The sequence below is a fragment of the Megascapheus bottae genome, chromosome 16, assembly GCF_031878675.1.
Source record: "Megascapheus bottae isolate mThoBot1 chromosome 16, mThoBot2.hap1, whole genome shotgun sequence".
Classification (NCBI taxonomy): Eukaryota; Metazoa; Chordata; class Mammalia; order Rodentia; family Geomyidae; genus Megascapheus; species Megascapheus bottae.
In genome coordinates, this window is record NC_143524.1 from 21,398,155 (window position 1) to 21,418,014 (window position 19,860).

The window sequence follows — 19,860 nt, forward strand, 5'->3', positions numbered from 1 at the left end:
GAACTCAGGACCTGGGAATTGTACAGAGCTACTGTACTCAAAGCTAACACCCTATCACCTGAGCCACAGCTCCACTTCTGGCTTTTTTTGGTGGTTAATTGGAGATACGGCCCTTCCCAGGTTGGCTTTGACCCATGATCCTCAGATCTCAGCCTTCTGAGTAGCTAGGATTACAGGTGTGAGTCAACAGCACCCAGCCAAGAGGAAAGTTTTTTTTTTTTGACTCATAAATATTTATTATATAGTTTGGGTCATAATGCAATACCACTTCATTTATTTCTTTGTTCAGGTTGTGCAGCTGTGGTCACTGGGAATTTCTTTAGTTGCTCCTTTGTCTATCTGACATTCTGAGAGGAAGTTCTTGGTGTTAGGTGAAGAGAGGGCTGCTGACCAGATCAGCAAGGGTGAGTTTAATGTCCTTCCATCTGAAAGTTTGTTCCTGCAAAAAGTAGTTGTGACTTTTGCCATAGACTATGGGTTGGGTACATGGATCCAGAATCAACCTGCAAAGGCCAGGTAAGTCGAAAGCTGGTACTAAAAGTTTCACAGAAACTGCTATAGTGATTCTGGGATTTCCTTGGGGGGTGAGCTTTGGATGAGGGTACACTCAGTTGGTGTGTGGAACCCAGGGTAGGTTGTGAAGGATGTGCTTTCTACCTTCCTATTGGACTTAGTAAGCTCTAAAGTATATACCTATCTATCTTCACAGCCATGTTTGAACAGTTGTATGTACCCTGATAAGGGCCTACCCGACTGTTTTCCTCTATATTTTGGACTTTTGGACTCCTAAGTGGTATGAGTGATCACAACTTGGGAGCTTGTATGCCTGATACAACTCTAACCATTATAGGTAAATCAAAGCACTTAATTTTCTCAGTTTGCAACTATGAACAGGATGTCTATACGTAAGTCTGTTGTTTCGATTACAGATGCGTCCCTGTTTCATTGAGCAGAGCTATGGAGTCTGTGCAGCAATGCACCTGAGTTTGGTAAATTCTACCTTTATAACCACTACTGCCCTCCTTTTCATTCAAAGCTCTACTATTTGAGCCACATTTTGACTCCTGAATTTTGCTGGTTAATTGAATTTAGCATCTCTTGGGACATTTTTCTGCCTGGGTTAGCCTCAAATCTCCAAACTCACATCTTAGCCTCCTGAGTAGTTAGGATTATAGATGTGATTATAGGGGCTCAGCAGAAGAAACCCTGACCCAGACAACTACTAAGTGAGGAGGGTTAATTGGATTGCTAACTAAACATCACACCTCTCCAGCTGTAGGAGGCATTCAGAACACTAAAGAGCCTCTGCCTTATCAGTTACAATGATAACACCTACTATAATGGATATTTGGTTTTTAGCTACTGTGAACAGAACCATTCTTCTAGGAATTCTATGCACCATTTAAGTTTAGTCTTGGAAAATGATTAAGTGTAGTCTGCCCTTTTACCCCAGATCCTCCCCCCCCCCCCAAAAAAAGATGAGCATATATTCTCTCCTAGAATTAAACTTATACAAGAATACAAAAGAAAACATTTGGTGGGACTATGAGTTTCTCTGGCAGGTATTCAGCTGCAAGCAACAGATAACCTAACTTACCAGAAAGTCTGCTTTTTTTGCCTAAAGCTCTAAGCAACGGCTAGGATGGGTTCCACAATCCAGCAGTATCTGGGCTGGTATGCTGAAATAACTGATTTTTACCTCATGAACACTTCAAAGTGACTACAGAAGTTCCCAAATTTACTTCTCACTTTGAAGCAAGAAAAGGAAAGGAAGAGTAGGAGTGTGACTGAATGGGTAGAGAGCTCTTACCTAGCCACTGAGGCTCTGTGTACATTCCTCAGTACAGGAAGAATGGGAGTAGGATAGGGGAGGGAAGGAAGGGGGGGGGGAAGAAAAGGAGGGAAGAAGAAAAAAAAAATAGAAAATCTTCAATTGCTTTTGTTTCCCTTACTAGAAAACTTCCAGCTATCTTCTGTTCCTTCCCCATGGAACTGTATCTTGGTGGTACTTCCCTCGCTAAAAGAGGAAAGGGTCAATCCCCAAATCTCTGGGTGAAGGAAGCAAAGGAAAAAGGTGATGAATAATCATTGAAACAGCCAACAATCTAGCACTTGGTAGCCATATAAAACAGGAAGTTGATTCCTCCTGCTGCTAAATCCTTGGAATTGCCCTGGCCTCTCCTGAACCGTGTTCTCAATTGTTCAAGTCCATGTATCATCTCATAGCCTTTGGAAAATCCTTGTGTTACTTGTTGCTTGTGAATAGAATATTCAGACAGACCTATCCGGTGTTATGACCAGAATATGTAACAACTGTAATAGTAAGTAATCACTGTCAGCTACAAGGTCAATCCAAGGTCAACTAGTTGGTGCTGGTTGATGGTGCTTAAACCCCATTCTCTCTTCTAGCCTCTGCACACCCCTCCTATAAACTACCTCCCAAGCTGTAGCTTAATTTTAATTGTTTTTACTTTTAACTTAGTCTGTAATGACAAAAATACATCCACCCATGGAAATCAGAATATGATTTCCATGCTTTAGAAACTTTCTTGAAATTGTGGGTATGGTAAACAGTTGGAATACCACAGGCCCCCACACCAAGACCAACACAACAGTTCATTCAGATGATAATGAAGGAAAGACTGTCTTGAGTTACTTAAAATAGCTTGGCCTTTAGTGTGGCACAAATAACTTTCAAGAAGTGCCAGCACTCTGCCAGGAAGAGGCCTGGGAGAGCAGAGGCCATGAGGGTGGGCTGTTCTAAGCACTGAGACATGGGGGACGAGGGGGGGAGGGAGAAGAAGCTGGCTGCTGGAGCCAGCTCCTCAGTATGGAATGCTGACTTCAGTGCTCATGAAGCCTTAGGACCTGAGGGAAGTTACCTGCCTCTTGTGCCTCCACTTCCTCAGCTATAAAATAGGGACAGAACATCTGTGACTTGAGGTTATTAGAAAAGTTAAATGAGTTAAGACAAGTGTCTAGGACACAAACACACACACACACACACAGAGTAGCCTCTTGTCCCTTGCCTTTTTTGTTTTTTTTTTTTTTCCAGTACTGGGATTTGAACTTGTCTTGTGATCCTTATGTCACCAGATGCATGTAAGTCTTTGTGAAGTTTCCCTTTCAAAGTAGGGACTTTTCGCAGAGGATCCTTGACTTTGATTGCAGACTAAGAATTTCTGGCCAAGTCATTGTGGTAAGAAAATTTGACTGACTTTTATTGAGTAAGCAAGCAGGCAAACAGACAAAAACCATATGCTTGGGATAGCCTTAACAGCCTTAACAAAAGTGTTGTACACAGGTAGAGCAACATGTCCAGGAAAACAATAAAGGACAAGCAGGACCCAGTTTTCTGGAAGGAACATGTGTTTTGTGGAGCTCAACAACTCACAAAGAATATCCTCAATAACCTCTATAGGGTTCTCAGAAAGTGCCTATCTTCTATTATTATTAAGATACCAAGATGGTGTTACTTAGCTCCAGGATCCTTATTTCACTACCGGCAGGCCAGTCCATCTATGGAAGCAGCTCAGGTTCCAGCCGACCTTTTCTATCTAGGGAATATATGCCTCAACCTTTCCATAGAGGGAGGTAGCCTCAGAGGCAAGTGAATTGAACCATTTAGGGAAACCCAAGGCCAGTGTTTTCTGTGTAGCAAAAGCTCTCCTAAGTCTAAACAGCATGGCATCTGCCATTCAATGAATGGCCTCTCTCACCATCAGGCGTTGTAGAGCTGAGTGGAAAGCCTCTTCCACCTAGCAAAGTACCAGGATGGCTGTGAGAAGTTACTGGACTTTGTCTCCTCACTTCAGCAGAAAGTCTGGCTTTAAAGTTATGCAAGATGGGTGCTTGCTCTAGTTTCTCCTGGTCTTACTTTTAGAGTTTGTAGGTGTTTGGGGATATTTCTTACAGGTAAGAATGCATCCTGCCATAAAACAGATCCTTAAACTTGAGATAAGGAAGATGTCTTATTATCTGTATTTGGGGATAGAAAGTTGCTTAAATTTGGGGAAGTAACTTTCTTAGGAAGGCATACAGTCTGTCAGGTAAGTGTTAATTTTTGGATTGAGAAATGCATTCCTCAGGAAGTAATACATCCTGTCATCTCTCTTCGAAGCAAAGATGACACATCTATGTTTCTAAATACCACATTTCTGAGTTGCATTCACCGGGCCTCATTTCCTCAAGTTATCCTGTTTCACCAAAGCAGGCATTCTACCACTTGAACCATATCACCAACATTGTAGCTTCTCCTATTAGTTTATTACCATTGTCTTCAGCCACTAGCTTCTTCTCCCCACCTTGAGGATTGACCTCAAGGCCTGGGCATTGTCCCTGAGCTCTTGCTTAAGGCTAGCCCTCTACCACTGTGAGCCACAGCCAGTTTTCTCTTGATTAATTGGAGATGAAAGTCTGACAGACTTTCCTGCTTGAGCTGGCTTTGAACCGTGATCCTCAGATCTCAGCCTCCTGAGTAGCTAGGGCTACAGACATGAGCCATGGGTATGTGTCTGACAAATTAGCTTCTTAGATATGGAATTTGCGATATTAACTGAAGTAGGTTTGGTTTTCAGGAGGAAATGTCCATCATTCTATTTTCTCTATCAGTTCACCAGGACTCAGTGAAATTCATCGCCTACTGTATAATAATTACAGCCTCACTTCAGTGCACATACATATCCAGGTACCGCTCATGCATGTTTTCACCAAATTATATCAACCCTTTTATGAAGCAGATACCCTCTTCGGTTAATAGATTTAAAAAAATTGAGATTTAGAGGACTGTCCTCATCACAAGGAATCCCCCTTCTTGGACAGGTTGAATACTCCTATTCCAGAAATCTGAAGCACTCCAAAATCTGGAACTGTTTTGTAGTTGTTGCTACTGTTTCTGGTAGTACAGAGACTTGAATTTAAGGCCAGGGTGGACAGCTTTTTTGCTCATGGTTGGCACTCTACCACTTGAGCCACTTTTTGGTAGTTAAGTGGAGAGTCTTACAGACTTTTCTGCTTGGTCTGGCTTTGACTCACGATTCTCAGATCTCAGTAGCTACAATCACAGAAGGCACTAGTATCCAGCAAATCTGGAACCATCTGAACATTACACTGGGACCTAAAAAAGAAATTGACCTTTGGAACATTTCAGATTTTTTTTAACTTTCAAAATAGTAATGTTCAATTTGTAAAATCGATACTCCAAAATATTTTTTTTTAACTGCAAACACCTACATTCTCCTGGTGTCAAGCATTTGGAATAAGGGATTTCCATTTTGTGTTCCAAGCTCTAAGTCTTATACATCCCCAGATCAGATAACCCTACAGATACCAAGTGGCTGGTTAAGGAGCGGTGGCCAGTCACTCCCCTAAATGAAGAGCTAAAATGATGGAGAAGGCCTACGGGAAATGTCTGGAAGAGCCGTCAGTGTCTCTGACTGAAACATTCCAGCGACTGCTCACAAGTCACAGGTCTCCATCCTTTCTTGGCTGGAGCCAGCTTTGGCAATGGAAAATTCCAACTTCCAGTTGTGAAGGCAGAAGTCAGTGTGTTGGGGAGAAATTTCTACTCTTCTGATGGGTAAGTCTGGAGAAAGAACCAATCTGTCTTGTAGAAGTATAAAACATTTTTCTTCTATTTTCTACATGGAGGCCTCACAGGAAGGAAGTGATAATCGAGACAACTGATTAACCCTGTGAGTTTATACATCATTTTAAGAAGGTGATGGGGTGGCCAGGTGTGGTGGCTCACACCCATAATCCTAGTCTGAGATCTAAGGATCATGATTCAAAGCCAGTCCAGGCACTAAAGACCCTGAGGCTCTTATCTTCAGTTAACCACTAGAAAATGGGAAGTGGGGCTCCTAGAATTATAGTCATGGGACCTGGCTGCAAAGAAAACTTTATGCCCTATTTTTACACAGAGTTCATTCAGTGTCTCAATACTTTGTTTGGCAATTACTGAAGTTCCTCAATTACTTTCCCTCCAAGATGTGTCTTATGCCAAAATGGAATAGTTTAAGGTAGATATTTTGATCCCCCTCTTTGTCTGTCTCTATCTCTCTCCCCCCTCTCTGTGTCTCTCTCCCTGTCTCTATCTGTCTCTTTCTTTCCCTCTCTCTTTGTCTCTCTCCCTCTCTCTCTGTCTCTGTCTGTCTGTCTGTCTGTCTGTCTGTCTGTCTGTCTGTCTCTCTCTCTCTCTCTCTCTCTCTCTCTCTCTCTCTCTCTCTCTCTCTCTCTCTGTCTCTGTCTCTCGTGCTGGTCTTGAGGCTTGAATTCAGTGCCTAGGCCCTGTCCCTGAGCTTTTTTTTTTTTTTGCCTAGCACTCTACCACTTGAGTGATAGCTCCAATTCCTGCTTTTTGGTGATTAATTGGAGATAAGAGACTCATGAACTTTACTGCCTGGTCTGGCTTTGAACCATGATCCTCAGAGCTCAACCTCTTTAGTAGCTAGGATTGTAAGTGTGAGTTCCTGCTGCCCAGCTTCCTACCGCACTTTTGAAATCATGTTTTAAATAATGTTAAGCTATTTTAAAGCTTCCTAAATATTTATCAGACCCTGTTATAAACTCAGCATTATAGAATTCCTGGGAAGGACTCCTGCCCTCCGGGAGTTGACAGCTAAGGCTGGAGAATACCTCCTAGTTGTAGACAAGCCCCTCAGCACAGAGGGGCTTCCAGGTGCCTCACACCCATTGAAGATACTCTGTATCAGACCTATTATGAATTCAGACCAAGTTCTCTTTTCCCAGAATCTTTGCTAACACTGCTTGACCATCAAACCCTATGAAGCAACTTCTTTCTCTTCTATTTTATAGAAAATGGACTTAGAAGTCAAGCAACTTGCCAAAAACTACCCAGCTTGGATACTTGTTTCTATCACACACACACACACACACACACACACACACACACACACACACACACACACAGCATAGATAACACTGCCATTCACTTGTGGAGCTAGTAATGACTGATCTTGACTGGTCCCCCACCCATCCTGGTTCACTCACCCCAGTGAGACTGCTCAAAGAATGTTTTCTGGCCTTTCCCTTTCCTCCCCTCCCTGACTAATAATCACAGGCTATTCATAAAGAAACACCTTGGGGATACTCAGGTGACTCAGGGCATGCTGTCTGAGGTGGGTCCAGGAGGATTTCCTTTTGGCTGTTTGTTGCCCTGACAATGTATGTGTTTGGGAGATAACCAGCTGATTTCACTGAAAAATTCAAGGCCATTACAAGTGTAGACCAGGTTCCTCTTTACCAGAGTCTTTCGTAACAGCTATGTTTGGAAGAAACAGAGGTGGGCTGTAATAGCCTTTCCCAATCCAAGTTCTCCTTTGCCTCCCACTATAGAGAAAGAAAAGTCAGCCATCCAAGGGTTGGTTGTTTTCCTTTCTGACAAGGTTTATAAGGAACAGTATTCTGGGGCAAAGGGGTTTGACTGTTGAGAATGCTTTTCCTTCCTTGATAAAGGACAGGAAGGCTGAAATTTTTTTTCTTTTGCAGTCTTGGCCAGATCACTGCTTCCTGCTTTGGAATTAAAATATATTATAGGAGCCAGGCGCCAGTGGCTCAGGTCTGTTAATTCTAGCTATGCAAATAGGTTGAGCTTTGAGGATAGGGGTTCAAAGCGAACCTTGGCAGGAAAGACCATGAGGCCATGAGGCTCTTATCTCCAGTTGTTCACCAAAAAGCTAAAAATGGAGCTGTACGGCTAGCTTTGACTAAAAAAAAAAAAAAAGGATAGGAGCTCAGGGACAGCACTGAGGCCATGAGTTCAGGCACCAACACCAACACACACCACAAGAAAAAAATAAGAATTGGAAGATGGTGGGAGGAGCCAGGGCGGGGTGGGGCCTGTGTAGAGGGCGGGGCTACCGCAAAGTTTGTGTTGCGCATTCTCGGAAACCAAGGGCGGACGGCCGGAGGGCGTGGCTTTCCCTCTGGGGAGGGGCGGGGCACGTTCGGGGGCGTGGCCTCGGGCTTCAGAGGCCCGCCCGTCTAGGGTGGGGCTGGAGCGGAGGGCGAGGCCGCGCTCCGTCGGGGGCGTGGCCTGTGGAACTTCGCGACCCCGGCGACGACGCGGGGGCCGAGGCGCGCTCTCTCGGCGCGGGGTTCCTCCCTCGCAGCCTCCCATTCAAAAGATGCCGAAGGGGCGGCGCGGCAGCCAGAGCCCCACGATGAGCCAGCGGCCGGCCCCACCCCTCTACTTCCCGTCCCTCTACGACCGGGGCATCTCCTCGTCGCCGCTGAGCGACTTCAACATCTGGAAGAAGCTCTTCGTGCCTCTGAAGGCGGGCGGGGCGCCGGCGGGCGGGGCGGCCGGGGGTCGGTCCCTGCCCCTCGGGCCCCCAGCCTCGACGCCCTCGCTGCCGCCCGGCCTGGGGCCTCCCAGCGAGCGCCCCTGCCCACCCTGGCCCTCCGGCCTGGCCTCCATCCCTTATGAGCCTCTGCGCTTCTTCTACTCGCCAGGGCCCGAGGGGGCTGCCTCGACCTTGGCCCCCGGCCCCACCACCCCCCGGCTCGCCTCTGCCTCCCACCCCGAGGAGCTGTGCGAGCTGGAGATCCGGATCAAGGAGCTGGAGCTGCTCACCATCACTGGGGATGGCTTCGACTCCCAGCGCTGTGCGTGCCCCTCGAGATGGGACCAATCTGAACCCGGCCTTAGCTCCCCCCTTGGCTTCATGCTGGGGACCCAGATGGTAACCTAATGATCCGACTCCCGTCTCAGGAGTCGCAGGTCCAAAATCTGTCCGTCTGCCCCACACCCCCCCACCCCCAGCCCAGACCGCCCCAGTCATGCATGTCAACCGACCCTACCCCTTTCACCACACGTCAGAACGTCGCGAACCATTTAGTCCCAAATTCTATAGTCCCGAACCCTTTTGGTAAGCTCTGAGCCTCCACACCTGGAACTCTAGCTGGCTCTCCCCATCCTCAACTCGAATCTTCCTACCTCATCTCTGTGGTCTGGAGCTCCACCCACCACCGACAGCCCCTACCTCTAGGAGCTTCTAACCTTTAATGCACCATCTTAACCTTGGGCGTTTGGGTTGGATGAGGGAGAAGTAGGTAAGAGTCACATGAAGTGTCGATAGAGTGAGTTGGGAACTGCCCCTACCTAGAAGGCCCAAGGCTTGGGACACTGCATTTCCCAGTCCTGGAGAAGAAACCCTCTGTGACACTGTGGTCAGAGTTCTGGACTCCTCTGCCATCTCTGATCTGAGGTCTAAACTGGTTAGGATCAAGTATTGTGATGTGGCAGCCTCCCTCGTGTGTGGACCGGTACCTCCCCACTGGAGTGTAAAGGGGTTAAATACAGCTACATTCCAAGAACGTGTTTATTACACATTAGGTAATAGGCTGTGTGTTCCCATGACCTTTCCTGGCTAAGGTTTTCAGTCTGACCACTGGAAGAGGTAGATTGTTCTAGAAAGGCCATTCCAGTTCTTGTATACAGCAGGCTAAGTCCTCCCCTCTCCCCAACCCCTCCCATGTGGAATGGACTCCAATCCCATCACATACCCTCTAATGCACCTATTTTATAGCCCCAGAAAGAAAACAGTCCCTAGACTATTCCACTTAGATCTATTGTAGCTCTTAAGGGATTTGGGGCTTTTGCAGGAAGCACAATTACCAGAAGGATGAGAAAAAAGCCCTTTGTACAACAGCTAAGTTGGTTTTTCTCTACCACAGATAAATTCCTGAAGGCGCTAAAAGATGAAAAGTTACAAGGACTGAAGACCAGGCAACCTGGAAAGAAGTCAGCCTCTCTCTCCTGAGGAGCTGCTCTGCAGAGCTGGGCAGCCACCCCCTTAGGTGTTAGTGCTTAGATATTGTGTCACATTTGTTGTCATTTCAAAGATGATTATTTTCTGTTCTGTATTTGCTGCTCTGTTTGTTACTCCCAGCTCGTACTCCACGTACAGTGATCACTTGCGTGGTAAATTCTCTGAGAGAAGTCCTGTTACAGGCTGCAGAAGCTGCAGCCTGACCAGTATTCAGAGTCTCCTGAGACAGGAAGGGACTCCAACCCTACCACTATCAGATCACACTAATGGGAATGAGTGGTGTGTAGGTAGGACTTAGGAGCAATCAAGGACGATGTATATTTGGTTTGTTGCCATGTTTGATAATCAGTAATTTTGGATTCCCTAAACTAATACTTTCATCTAAAGCTGTGGTCCTAAGATTTATACAGTGGGCAAGAAGTAATCATTGAGTGCTTATGATGTTCTTAGACCCCCTCCCAGCTTCTTGAAATGGAGAATAGATAAGAAATACATTAAATAAGTTATAATACAGTATCATATTATAGGGATATTATGGCATCACACTAAATGGGGGGGAGCAGTAGGTTACAGAAAGCCAGAAGGGTCAGAAGAAGGCAGAGTGGAATCTCAAATACAGTTTCTTGAAGAGAGAGCATCTTATTTTTCTCTCTTCAGTGCTGGGGTTTAGTTCAGGGCCTTGGGCTCACTAGGCAGGTGTCATGTGAGCCACTCCTCTAGCACAGTAGTTTTAGATTGTTTCTCATATATAGTCTTCCACTTTTCACCCAGAGCTAGCCTCTTACCTGGTTAAAACACACACACACACACACACACACACACACACACACACACACACACAGAGTCAAGGAATGTCCTGGACTCTGTCCAGTCTGATTAGTAAATTCTCCCTGGGGAAGGCGGGTAGAAGGTCAAAAGGAGTGAAGGAGTCTGTCCATGGAGACCAGAGTCCTTTACCCTCCAGTGGTAAATGTGTTGAGCAAGACAAACCATGGAACCTGATAAACACACAGCCGAATGTTTGTGTTGCTGTTAGTCCTGAGAGCAAAATAAATTTACACTGGGGTGGGGATACCTCCTAACTTAACCAAACCATCTGTATCCATCCCACCTGCCAAAACTGCCAGGCAGGACGTCGCACCCGAGGGCCCTGGTTTCTGGGAACAGGAGGAAGAAGGATCAGATCACTGTGTGTGTGTGTGTGTGTGTGTGTGTGTGTGTGTGTGTGTGTGTGTGTGTGTGTGTACACATGTGCGCCAGTCCTGAGGTTTGAACTCAGAGTCTGGGCACTGTTCCTGAGCATGTTTTGCTTAAAGGACCATGCAAGCTGCCTGGGAGTGAGAAAGTTAGCTTACTTTAGAAAAGAGCCTCTTCCTCAAGCCTCACTCACCCGTCAGTAGGCCAAATGCTAGGATTCAGCAAACACCAGCTTCCTGCCCACTCCCCTCCCACAGTCCCCAAGACTCCCGGCCCCAGCTACTCAAGAGCAAGGACTGGAAAATATGAAGAGTAAGGACTCCCAATTCTGGAGACTCTTTCCACCCCACCCCCACTCCTACCACTGAGAAGAATAATGTATAAGTGAGGAAACAAGCTCAGAAAATATAAACTTTCCAAGTTCACACCTCTGGTGAGGAACAAAATGGAGACAGCATAGGAGGAAGAAGGTCAGTATGCCCAGAGGCACCAACCTGGTGGTCTCTCCATGGAGATAAAAAGCTTGGCCAGGAGCTAGTGGCTCACACATGTAATCCTTAATGATTCAAGAGGCTGAGATCTGAGGATTATAGTTTGAAGCCAGCCTGGACAGGAAAGTCCATGAGATTCTTATCTCCAATTAACTACCAAAAAGCCAGAAGTGGGGCTGTGGATCAAGGGGGTAGAATGCTAATGTGGAGAGAAAAAGCTCAGGGACAGCACCCAGCTCAGAGTTTAAGCTCTAGGACAGACATTGATAAAAGGAATCCTGAACACCCAGGAAGAAAGGAATGTGGGGGGGCTGTCACTGCACAACACAGCTTGGAGAGAAATTATACTTGGGCCACACACCGCCATTTCTGTCTATGCTGGGGAGAAGGTGAGTAGAAAGAATGTTGGGCTGCGAGTTTGGCCTAGTGGTAGAGTGCTTGCCTAGCATGCCCGAAGACCCGGGTTCTACTCCTTGGTACCACATGCATAGAAAAAAGCCAGAAATGGTGCTGTGGCTCAAGTGGTAGAGCTCTAGCCTTGAGAAAGCCCAAGGACAGTGCTCCGGCCCTAGGTTCAAGCCCCAGGACCAAAAAATAAAAAAATAAAAAAGGAAGCAGAAATGTTCTCCCTACAGCTGGAAGTCCTTCCCTCCAGGAAGTTTTCCGTTTCTTCTGGGAGTCTGGTAGCTCTGTTTGGAGCTCTCTTAGCGTGCTGGTCATGCACTCTCATGGCATCCTCCACCCGGAGTATGACTGTGTCATTAGTGCAGTGTTCTCAAGAGCAAGGACTGTGTTGTCACCCTCCTCCTGAGCATGGGGACCAAGTGGACACTTCCCATGCACTCTCTGGGAATGCCGAGGCTGTAGACCAAAGAGAAAAATACATCTAATGGCTGAAACAAGCTCCCATCAAGTCATAACCAGTGATGATTGCTATGTTACACCATTCTGGGCCAGGTGCTGCTTTTGACCTATGGAGGATATGGAGAAAGAAGCCAGGCACGATGACTCCTGCCTATAATCTCAGTTACTACTCAAGAAGCAGAGAGAGGAGGATCTAGGTTCTAATGCAACCCAAACAAAACACTAGCAAGATTCAGCCCATGTCTTACCATGGAAGTATGCACCTGTGATTACAGCTACAGGGGATAGTATAGGTAAAAGGATTTACATATAATCCAATCTGGCCGGGGTAAACACGTAAGCCCTTCCTCTCAAAATAATTAAAGCAAAAATGACTGGGGATATAGCTTGTAGTAGAGCATCTACCTAACAAGTGCAAAACTTTGAGTTCAAAAATCCAGTCTAAGACGGGTGCAGTGGCTCACACCTGTAATCCTAGCTACTCAGGAGGCTGAGATCTGAGGATCGAGTTTCAAACCCAGCCCAGGCACAAAATGACCTGAGACTCTTATCTCCAATTAACTTCTAGAAAACAGGAAGTAGGGCTTGGCTCAAGGGTAGGGTGGTAGCCTTGAGCTGAAGGGCTCAGGGACAATGCCCAGGCCCAGGGGTAGGGCAGTAGCCTTAAGTTGAAGAGCTCGGCGACAGTGCCAGGCCTAGTTCATACCCATTAACAACAACAACAAAAAAAAAAAAACCGAAAAAACAAAAAAGCAAACAAAAAACCCCAGTATTAAAAAAAAGAAGGAAATCAACAACAGTTCTTATGTTCACAGTTATTGTGTAAGAAGCAGCTAGAATAATGCCTAACTCAAATCAAATTCTTCATAGATATTAGCTCTTGCATCCATCAATCCTCAAAAGTCCTCAAGATTACTACTTCCACCCGAGTTTATCTAAATCCACCACAAACATTCAGTCACTTTGAAAAGAGTGCACACGAGTAAAGGCCAAGTTCTTGATTTCTTCATTCTTTCAGCAAACCAGGTTCTTCACTTCTCTGAGCCCTTGCTAGGGCTTGTTGCCAATTAACTGAGATAATGTGTGTCAGCTGCTCAGCTCAGGACCTGAGGCACAGCTGCCACTGATGTTTGCCTCTAGGTTTTCCTGTCTTTAATACCAATGCACTTTCTCATGATGAGATTCGCTAGGTGGCAGCATAGATTCGGAAGTGCAATGAAATTGCTCCTCCCTATCTAGCCCTCCTCAGGGCTGACACATCCTCTCCATCATTATTACCACATAGAAAATCTAATGGGAAACCCTCGGTGGAAGGAGAACCACCGCAGCCACAAAAGGCATGCTGTGCAGAACCAAACCCAGATGCATGCAGCACTTGGCCTCTTCCAAGAGATTGCATAGATTTACCTGAGGATAGGCAGGAAAATGTACTCTTTGCAGAACTGGTTTCAAGGTGAACAATCTAGTTCACATGAATTAAAGTCTCTGGACTGGACAGCTTGATTCTTATTGTTCTGGCTGCTATTAAAAATTGCCATTGGGATTGGATGTGTGGCTCAGGTAGTAAGGTGCAAGCCAGTGAGTGAAAGCATCTGATACTGAGTTTGGGTCCTGGTCTCAGACAAAAACAAACAAAAAAAGCTAGCCATAAACTGGAGATCTGAACAGCAGGTGTTGATTTTTGGAATTAGAAAACACAGCGTTATTACATTCACCTACCTACTCTCTATTATTCATAATGCATTTATTTATCTGTATGGACTATTAGCTAGCTACTTATTGTCTGCTATTTTTATTATCTGCCAATGATGGGATGGCCTATGTACACTGTCCAATAAAACTTTATTCAATGGCAGAAATTATTGCATAGATGATGTTTAATTATGGTAACCATTCGTTACCTCTTGCTATTGAAGCTTGATCTGTGTGTGACTGTAGAATTGAATTTTAAACTGCACTTCATTTTAATTATTCAAATTTCACATTAAACTGTCATGTGGTTTGACCCACTGCATAGGAATAAGAGTGCTGTGCAAATTGGAATTATCCACTGTACCCACCCCATCCAGCTCCAGTAATATTAATTCTATGTACACTTAAAGGACTGTCATTCATTGTATAATCTTTAGGAACAAAGAAAGATGTTTAAGGCAACTGTTCCAACAGGGCCAGTTAAACACTGGAAATGTATCTTGAAGTCTGAGCACCAGGAGTGGTGTGTGTGTGTGTGTGTGTGTGTGTGTGTGTGTGTGTAGAAACGTTGCTGGAAGTTCTCCCAGGCTCTGCCATACACCATGGCCGTGACTGCCTACATGCTCAAGCACCAGTTTGTGAGTAATGGATGGCTGTGACATGCAGCAGCTTATACATCTTTTCATGAGGATGATGTACTCAAGCCCCATTCTACTGAAGCATACAGCTAGGGCATTGGCTGCGCATTCCAAAGCTGGAGGTAGGTCTACATGCCAGGCTCATGTTTGTATTTAATGGCTTCAAACTATTACATTGTTCCCATCTTGTTCTTCCTACCACAGAGAACATTTGCATGGCCAAATGTCACATTGAGAGCAACTTGGGACTCTGGAGAGGCAGGTTTTCTCCAAATCTCAGCATGGGTGCTGCTCACTGTCACCCCTTGCCCTGAGCCTTTAGCTGGGTAGACCATCACACAGAATCTTCTCAACTCCAATCTGTTTTTCCACTGGCCCACATATGGTACTGGGAATGGGTCCCATGCCCCTGGCACAGATCATGCTCTAGGCCACATCTTCAATTCTTCCAACTCATTTACTTCACAGGGGCACCAAGACCACTGCCTTAGGCCAGGGGAGCTGACTGTTCAGAAGAATGACTCTCAGGCCAGACTTGACAGGAGTCATCGCAACTGAATGAGCTTGGGGGAGAGCTTCTCTTTGCTGCTGCTGCTGCTGCTGCTGCTGCTCCTCCTCCTCCTCCTCCTCCTCCTCCTCCTCCTCCTCCTCCTCCTCCTCCTCCTTCTTCTTCTTCTTTTGTGGGTCATGGGACTTGAACTAGGCCTGGGAGTTGTCCCTGAGCTCTTCAGCTCAAGGCTACCACCCTACCCTTGAGCCAAGCCCCACTTCCTGTTTTCTAGAGGTGAATTGGAGATAAGTCTCAGGTCCTTTTGTGCCTTTGAACTTCGATCCTCAGATCTCAGCCTCCTCAGTAGCTAGGATTACAGGCATGAGCTACCATGCCTGGCTTCTTTACTTCATTCTATGGCTCCCTGAGCTGTGCTGGTGGCCTCTGTGTGTCCTTAGCAATTGAAGAGGGAGGCTGTCCTGGGGGTCGATGAGGCTGCGCCCTGAAATCACTTCTAAATGATTTGTGAGTGATGTATCAGCTCCAGCAAGATGGAAATTCACGACTAGAAGTTTGGATCTGCAATATTTCCCTCAAAGCCTGGGTGTTAGAGGTTTAGTCCCCAGTTTGTTGCTTTGGGGAGGTGGAAAGTTTTAATGGGAAATGCCCTTGAAGGGTGTTGTGGGATCTTGGGCTCTTTCTCCTCACCCCGTGTCACTTTTTGAGCCAGGAAGTGTGATGAGCAGCTGTGCACCCCACTGGGCTATATGGCCTCCACAGAGGCCCAGAGCAGCACAGCCAATTGATTGTGAACTGGGCTCTCTGAAACCACGAGCCAAAAATAAACCTTTCTTCTGTTTAAGTTGACAATTTGAGATATTTCGTTACAGTAATGGAAGGTTGAATTACACAGTGGGGATTCCTTTTCAAGTGTGACCACAGAAGTCATGACATAGATTCAGAGCCACTATGAAACCTTTTTCAGGCCCCAAATGATAAAGATTTTGGTGCCCTCTCAACTCACGTGTAATTTAAAATCAAAACCATCTTGAACTCTGAAATAAGTATGAAAAAGTTCAGTAATTGCAAACCCCCATCTCTACCCCAATACATTCCATTTTTCCCTAAATAGTAAATCAGCTTCCAAACCTACCCATCATCCTCTTCCCTTCTCTAGCCTTTCTACCCCATGCCCTCTTGTTTTGTTTATGTGTCTCTAATTCTGCTTAATCTCACACCCCTTAGGCACCATCATGTATTTAGGTCAAGAAATGGCGTCAGGGTGTAAATTGGACCAGAGCTCACTAACTTCCTTTCCAACTCCCAAAATGACTCTGGGACTTCATTCTTTCAAAACCAGCCAGACACATCCATTCTTCCCAGGTTATGACTACTATTTTTTTTTTCTTTTGCCAGTCCTGGTCCTTGAACTCAGGGACTGAGCACTGTCCTTGGGCTTTTTCCTCAAGGCTAGCATTCTACTACTTGAGCCTCAGCACCACTTCCAGCTTATTTCTATGTATGTGGTACTAAGGAATCAAACCCAGGTCTTTGTGCATGCTAGGCAAGCACTCTACTACTAGGCCAAAGTCCCAGCCCCCTACTATTTTTTTTTTAAATGCTATGGGGGTCAGGAGTTTGACCTAGTGGTAAGAATGCTCGCCTAACACGCACAAAGACCTGGGTTCGATTCCTTTGTACCACATACATAGAAAAAAGCCAGAAGTGGTGCTGTGGCTCAAGTGGTAGGGCTCTAGCCTTGAGAAAGCCCAAGGACAGTGATCAGGCCTAGTTCAAGCCCAGGACTAGCAAAAAAAAAAGCTATGAGAATTTCTTAAAGTGTTTTTCTTATGGGAAATGGGGATAGAAATATGAAGAGAAAGAGAAAAATATGGTAGTACAAATGTCTGCTGATACCTTGGGAGGAGAATTACCTGTAAGACAGTATACTTTGCTCCATATGTAAATTTGCCAAGAAAAGACAAATAAGATTTCAACTAAGCTAAGCAGATGAATGCAGCAGAGACTGGGATTGCTGCAAAACTCAAGACCTTTGTGGCCTGTTTGGATTTGCTTCACAGAGCACTGTATTTCAGAGGATGAATAGAAACCGAACCTCACATATTAATCATCTCATATATTCTGACTGGCACATTATCAACACAAACATTACAAAAGGGGGGCATTTGCTATGTTGTGTTTTCATTCATGAAGTCTATGGTTCCTAAAGTTTCCATTTGGCTTGTCTAGAGTAACCCCTAATTGCTTATTCCTTCCCTTCATGCTTTGGGCTCCTGATCTCATTGGGTGGTGACAGCTCTGAAATTTGGGTTTGTCACGCTTGTTGATTCTTAGCAGTTGGCAATTTGCTCTCTTCCCTCTGGGAATACTGTGGGCATCTTCCTAATTCGTTAAAGATAATCGGGAGGGAAAGCTATATAGCACCATGGGATGGAAACAACAATATGCATCTTTGCCTAAGCCTAAATGTTTCCAGGAAGAAGTGGACTTTGGTTTCTGAATGAGTGGTGAGCTTTTAGTATATTGGGCTTTGGGTTTCAAAGACTAAACTTCCTTGACTTTGACCCTGAACTCTGTGAGTGGTATCCAGCTCCATGTTGAGGCATTCAAGGAAAGATGGCTACATGGAACCTTCAGTTTCCTTGTGCTATGGACAGATCGCTTCTTGGCATTTCTTAGGGAGGGAATCTGGTTGGCCTTGCTCATGTGCTGAGCTACTGGTTGGCTGGTCCACCTGGGTAGACTTCCTCCCAGCCAGTCAGCACAAAGCAGGATAGGTGGTAGCAGTCCAGGTGACTAGATGGGGCTAAACATAAGGCAGGTCTTGTAATCGGCAGATCTAGGATGGGATGAATTGAGTAGGTGGCCTGAAAAATTTCTATTTGCTCTGGGGTAGGCCCTGACCTCAATGGGACTTCTTTATGCTAAAGGAAGGGTACGCGAGCAGACACTTTCTACACTGGGTCCACAAGTGCTTCTGATAACAGCTACAAAAGTAAGATTTTTTTTTTTTGGCCAGTTCTGGGGCTTGAACTCAGGGCCTGGGCACTGTTGTTGGCTTTCTTAAAGCTAGTGCTCTACTACTTGAGCCATAGCACTATTTCTGGCCTTTTCTGTATATGTACTATAGGGAATCAAACCCAGGGCTTCATGCATGCTAGGCAAGGACTTTACCACTAGTCCACACTCCCAGCCCACAGTGAGATTTTTTTTTCTATTTTTTATTTTTATTTTTATTTTTTTGCCAGTCCTGGGCTTGGGCTCAGGGCCTGAGCACTGTCCCTGGATTTTCTCAAGGCTAGGGCTCTACCACTTGAGCCACAGCACCACTCCTGGCTTTTTTCTATGTATGTGGTACCAAGGAATTGAACCCGGGTCTTTGTGCATGCTAGGCAAGCACTCTACCACTAGGCCAAACTCCCGGCCCCACAGTGAAATTTTTTTAAAGAGGCTATGAACTCATGTCCACACTGGATCACTTTGGTAGACCATACTAGACCGACCGCACCTGTCATTGGTGGTTTTTTTTTGTTTTTGTTTTTGTTTTGGTGTTTGTGGTACTGGGGTTTTGAACTCTGGGCACTGAACTTGCTAGGCAGGCAGTCTAACACTTGAACCATACTTTCAGCTCTTTTTGCTTAATTTTCCAAATGGAGTCTTGCTTTTTGTCTTAGTGGACCTGAACCATGATCCCCTTATTTATTCTTTCTATGGGATGGGTATGACAAATGCATCTCACATCCCAAGCCCAGCTTTTTGCTTTTGGTTGAGATGGGATCCTGTGAATTTCTTTTTGCTTCTGCTGGCCTGGAACCTCAGTCATCCCAGTCTTAGCCTCTCAAGTAGCTAGGATGATAGGCATGAGATACCTGCCGTTTTCGCTATTCTCCATCAACTCCCAGCATGCATTATTTCATGTCTGGATTGTGAAAGAGATTCCATATTACCATCTGGAGGAGCCAGAAAGAGAAGCAAACAGGTTTTGGGGTATGAAAGCCTTTGTCATTTTATTTTACAATAAAAAATCCGAACAGCATATGAACACTCTGTTCCCGGCAGAGGCAAAGGACGTACAAAGTTAATTAGAAAGCAAAGCATTAAAATAACAACAGCTACATTCAGAGCTTCTGTTCAGTACTTTGCCCAAGTTGTCTAATGTGGCTTGAAAGAATCACTGATCTGGGTTGTCGTTGTTTCCATTTGTTTGTTTTTACCCAGAGTCAAAGCACATAAGTACTTATATATCCTCACATTATAGACAATGACAATAACAGCAACTCCATATAGGACTGGCTTTTGTGGGCAATTTCAAACTTAGGAATTTCTTATTTTATTTGATCTTTCCTTGACAAGAAGTTATGTTTTGGAACATGTGACAAATACACCTTAACTCACTGGTAGGGAGAGCTGACATGTTTTGTTGGATTCAAAACAGATTTCAATCTAATAGTTTAGTGAGAATCCCTTCAAATATACTTTTCAGACCTTGTTTAGACCCATGACGCTTCATGTCCTCACAACCACACTGGGAGGTAGGCAGTACAGACGCTGTTACATCCATTTGATAGGTGAGGAATTAGACTGTAGGTTAAGCAAGTCATTCAACGTCTAGAATATTTACACCAGTCCATTCATACCCCTCTGATTCTGTTTGGTACCATTTACTTGTTTTT

At 45.3% G+C, this 19,860-nt stretch overlaps 1 protein-coding gene across 2 annotated transcripts; it reads left to right on the forward strand.

The window, feature by feature from the left end:
• The first annotated feature begins 8,037 nt into the window (after window positions 1-8,037).
• Window positions 8,038-9,888, forward strand: C16H11orf91 (chromosome 16 C11orf91 homolog). Of its 2 annotated transcripts, none has more exons than XM_090348923.1 (2): window positions 8,038-8,705; window positions 9,700-9,888. In XM_090348923.1, the coding sequence occupies exons 1-2, from the start codon at window positions 8,148-8,150 to the stop codon at window positions 9,709-9,711; spliced, it is 570 nt and encodes a 189-aa protein (XP_090205049.1). In that variant the 5' UTR covers window positions 8,038-8,147; the 3' UTR covers window positions 9,712-9,888. The 2 variants fall into 2 exon arrangements, with proteins under 2 accessions (XP_090205049.1, XP_090205050.1); XM_090348924.1 differs by having other exon boundaries at window positions 8,038-8,628.
• Window positions 9,889-19,860: the final 9,972 nt, after the last annotated feature.

What these genes read in the sequence shown, in the direction of transcription:
- C16H11orf91 (XM_090348923.1), top strand. Translation starts at nt 8,148, where the DNA reads ATGCCGAAGGGGCGGCGCGGCAGCCAGAGCCCCACGATGAGCCAGCGG.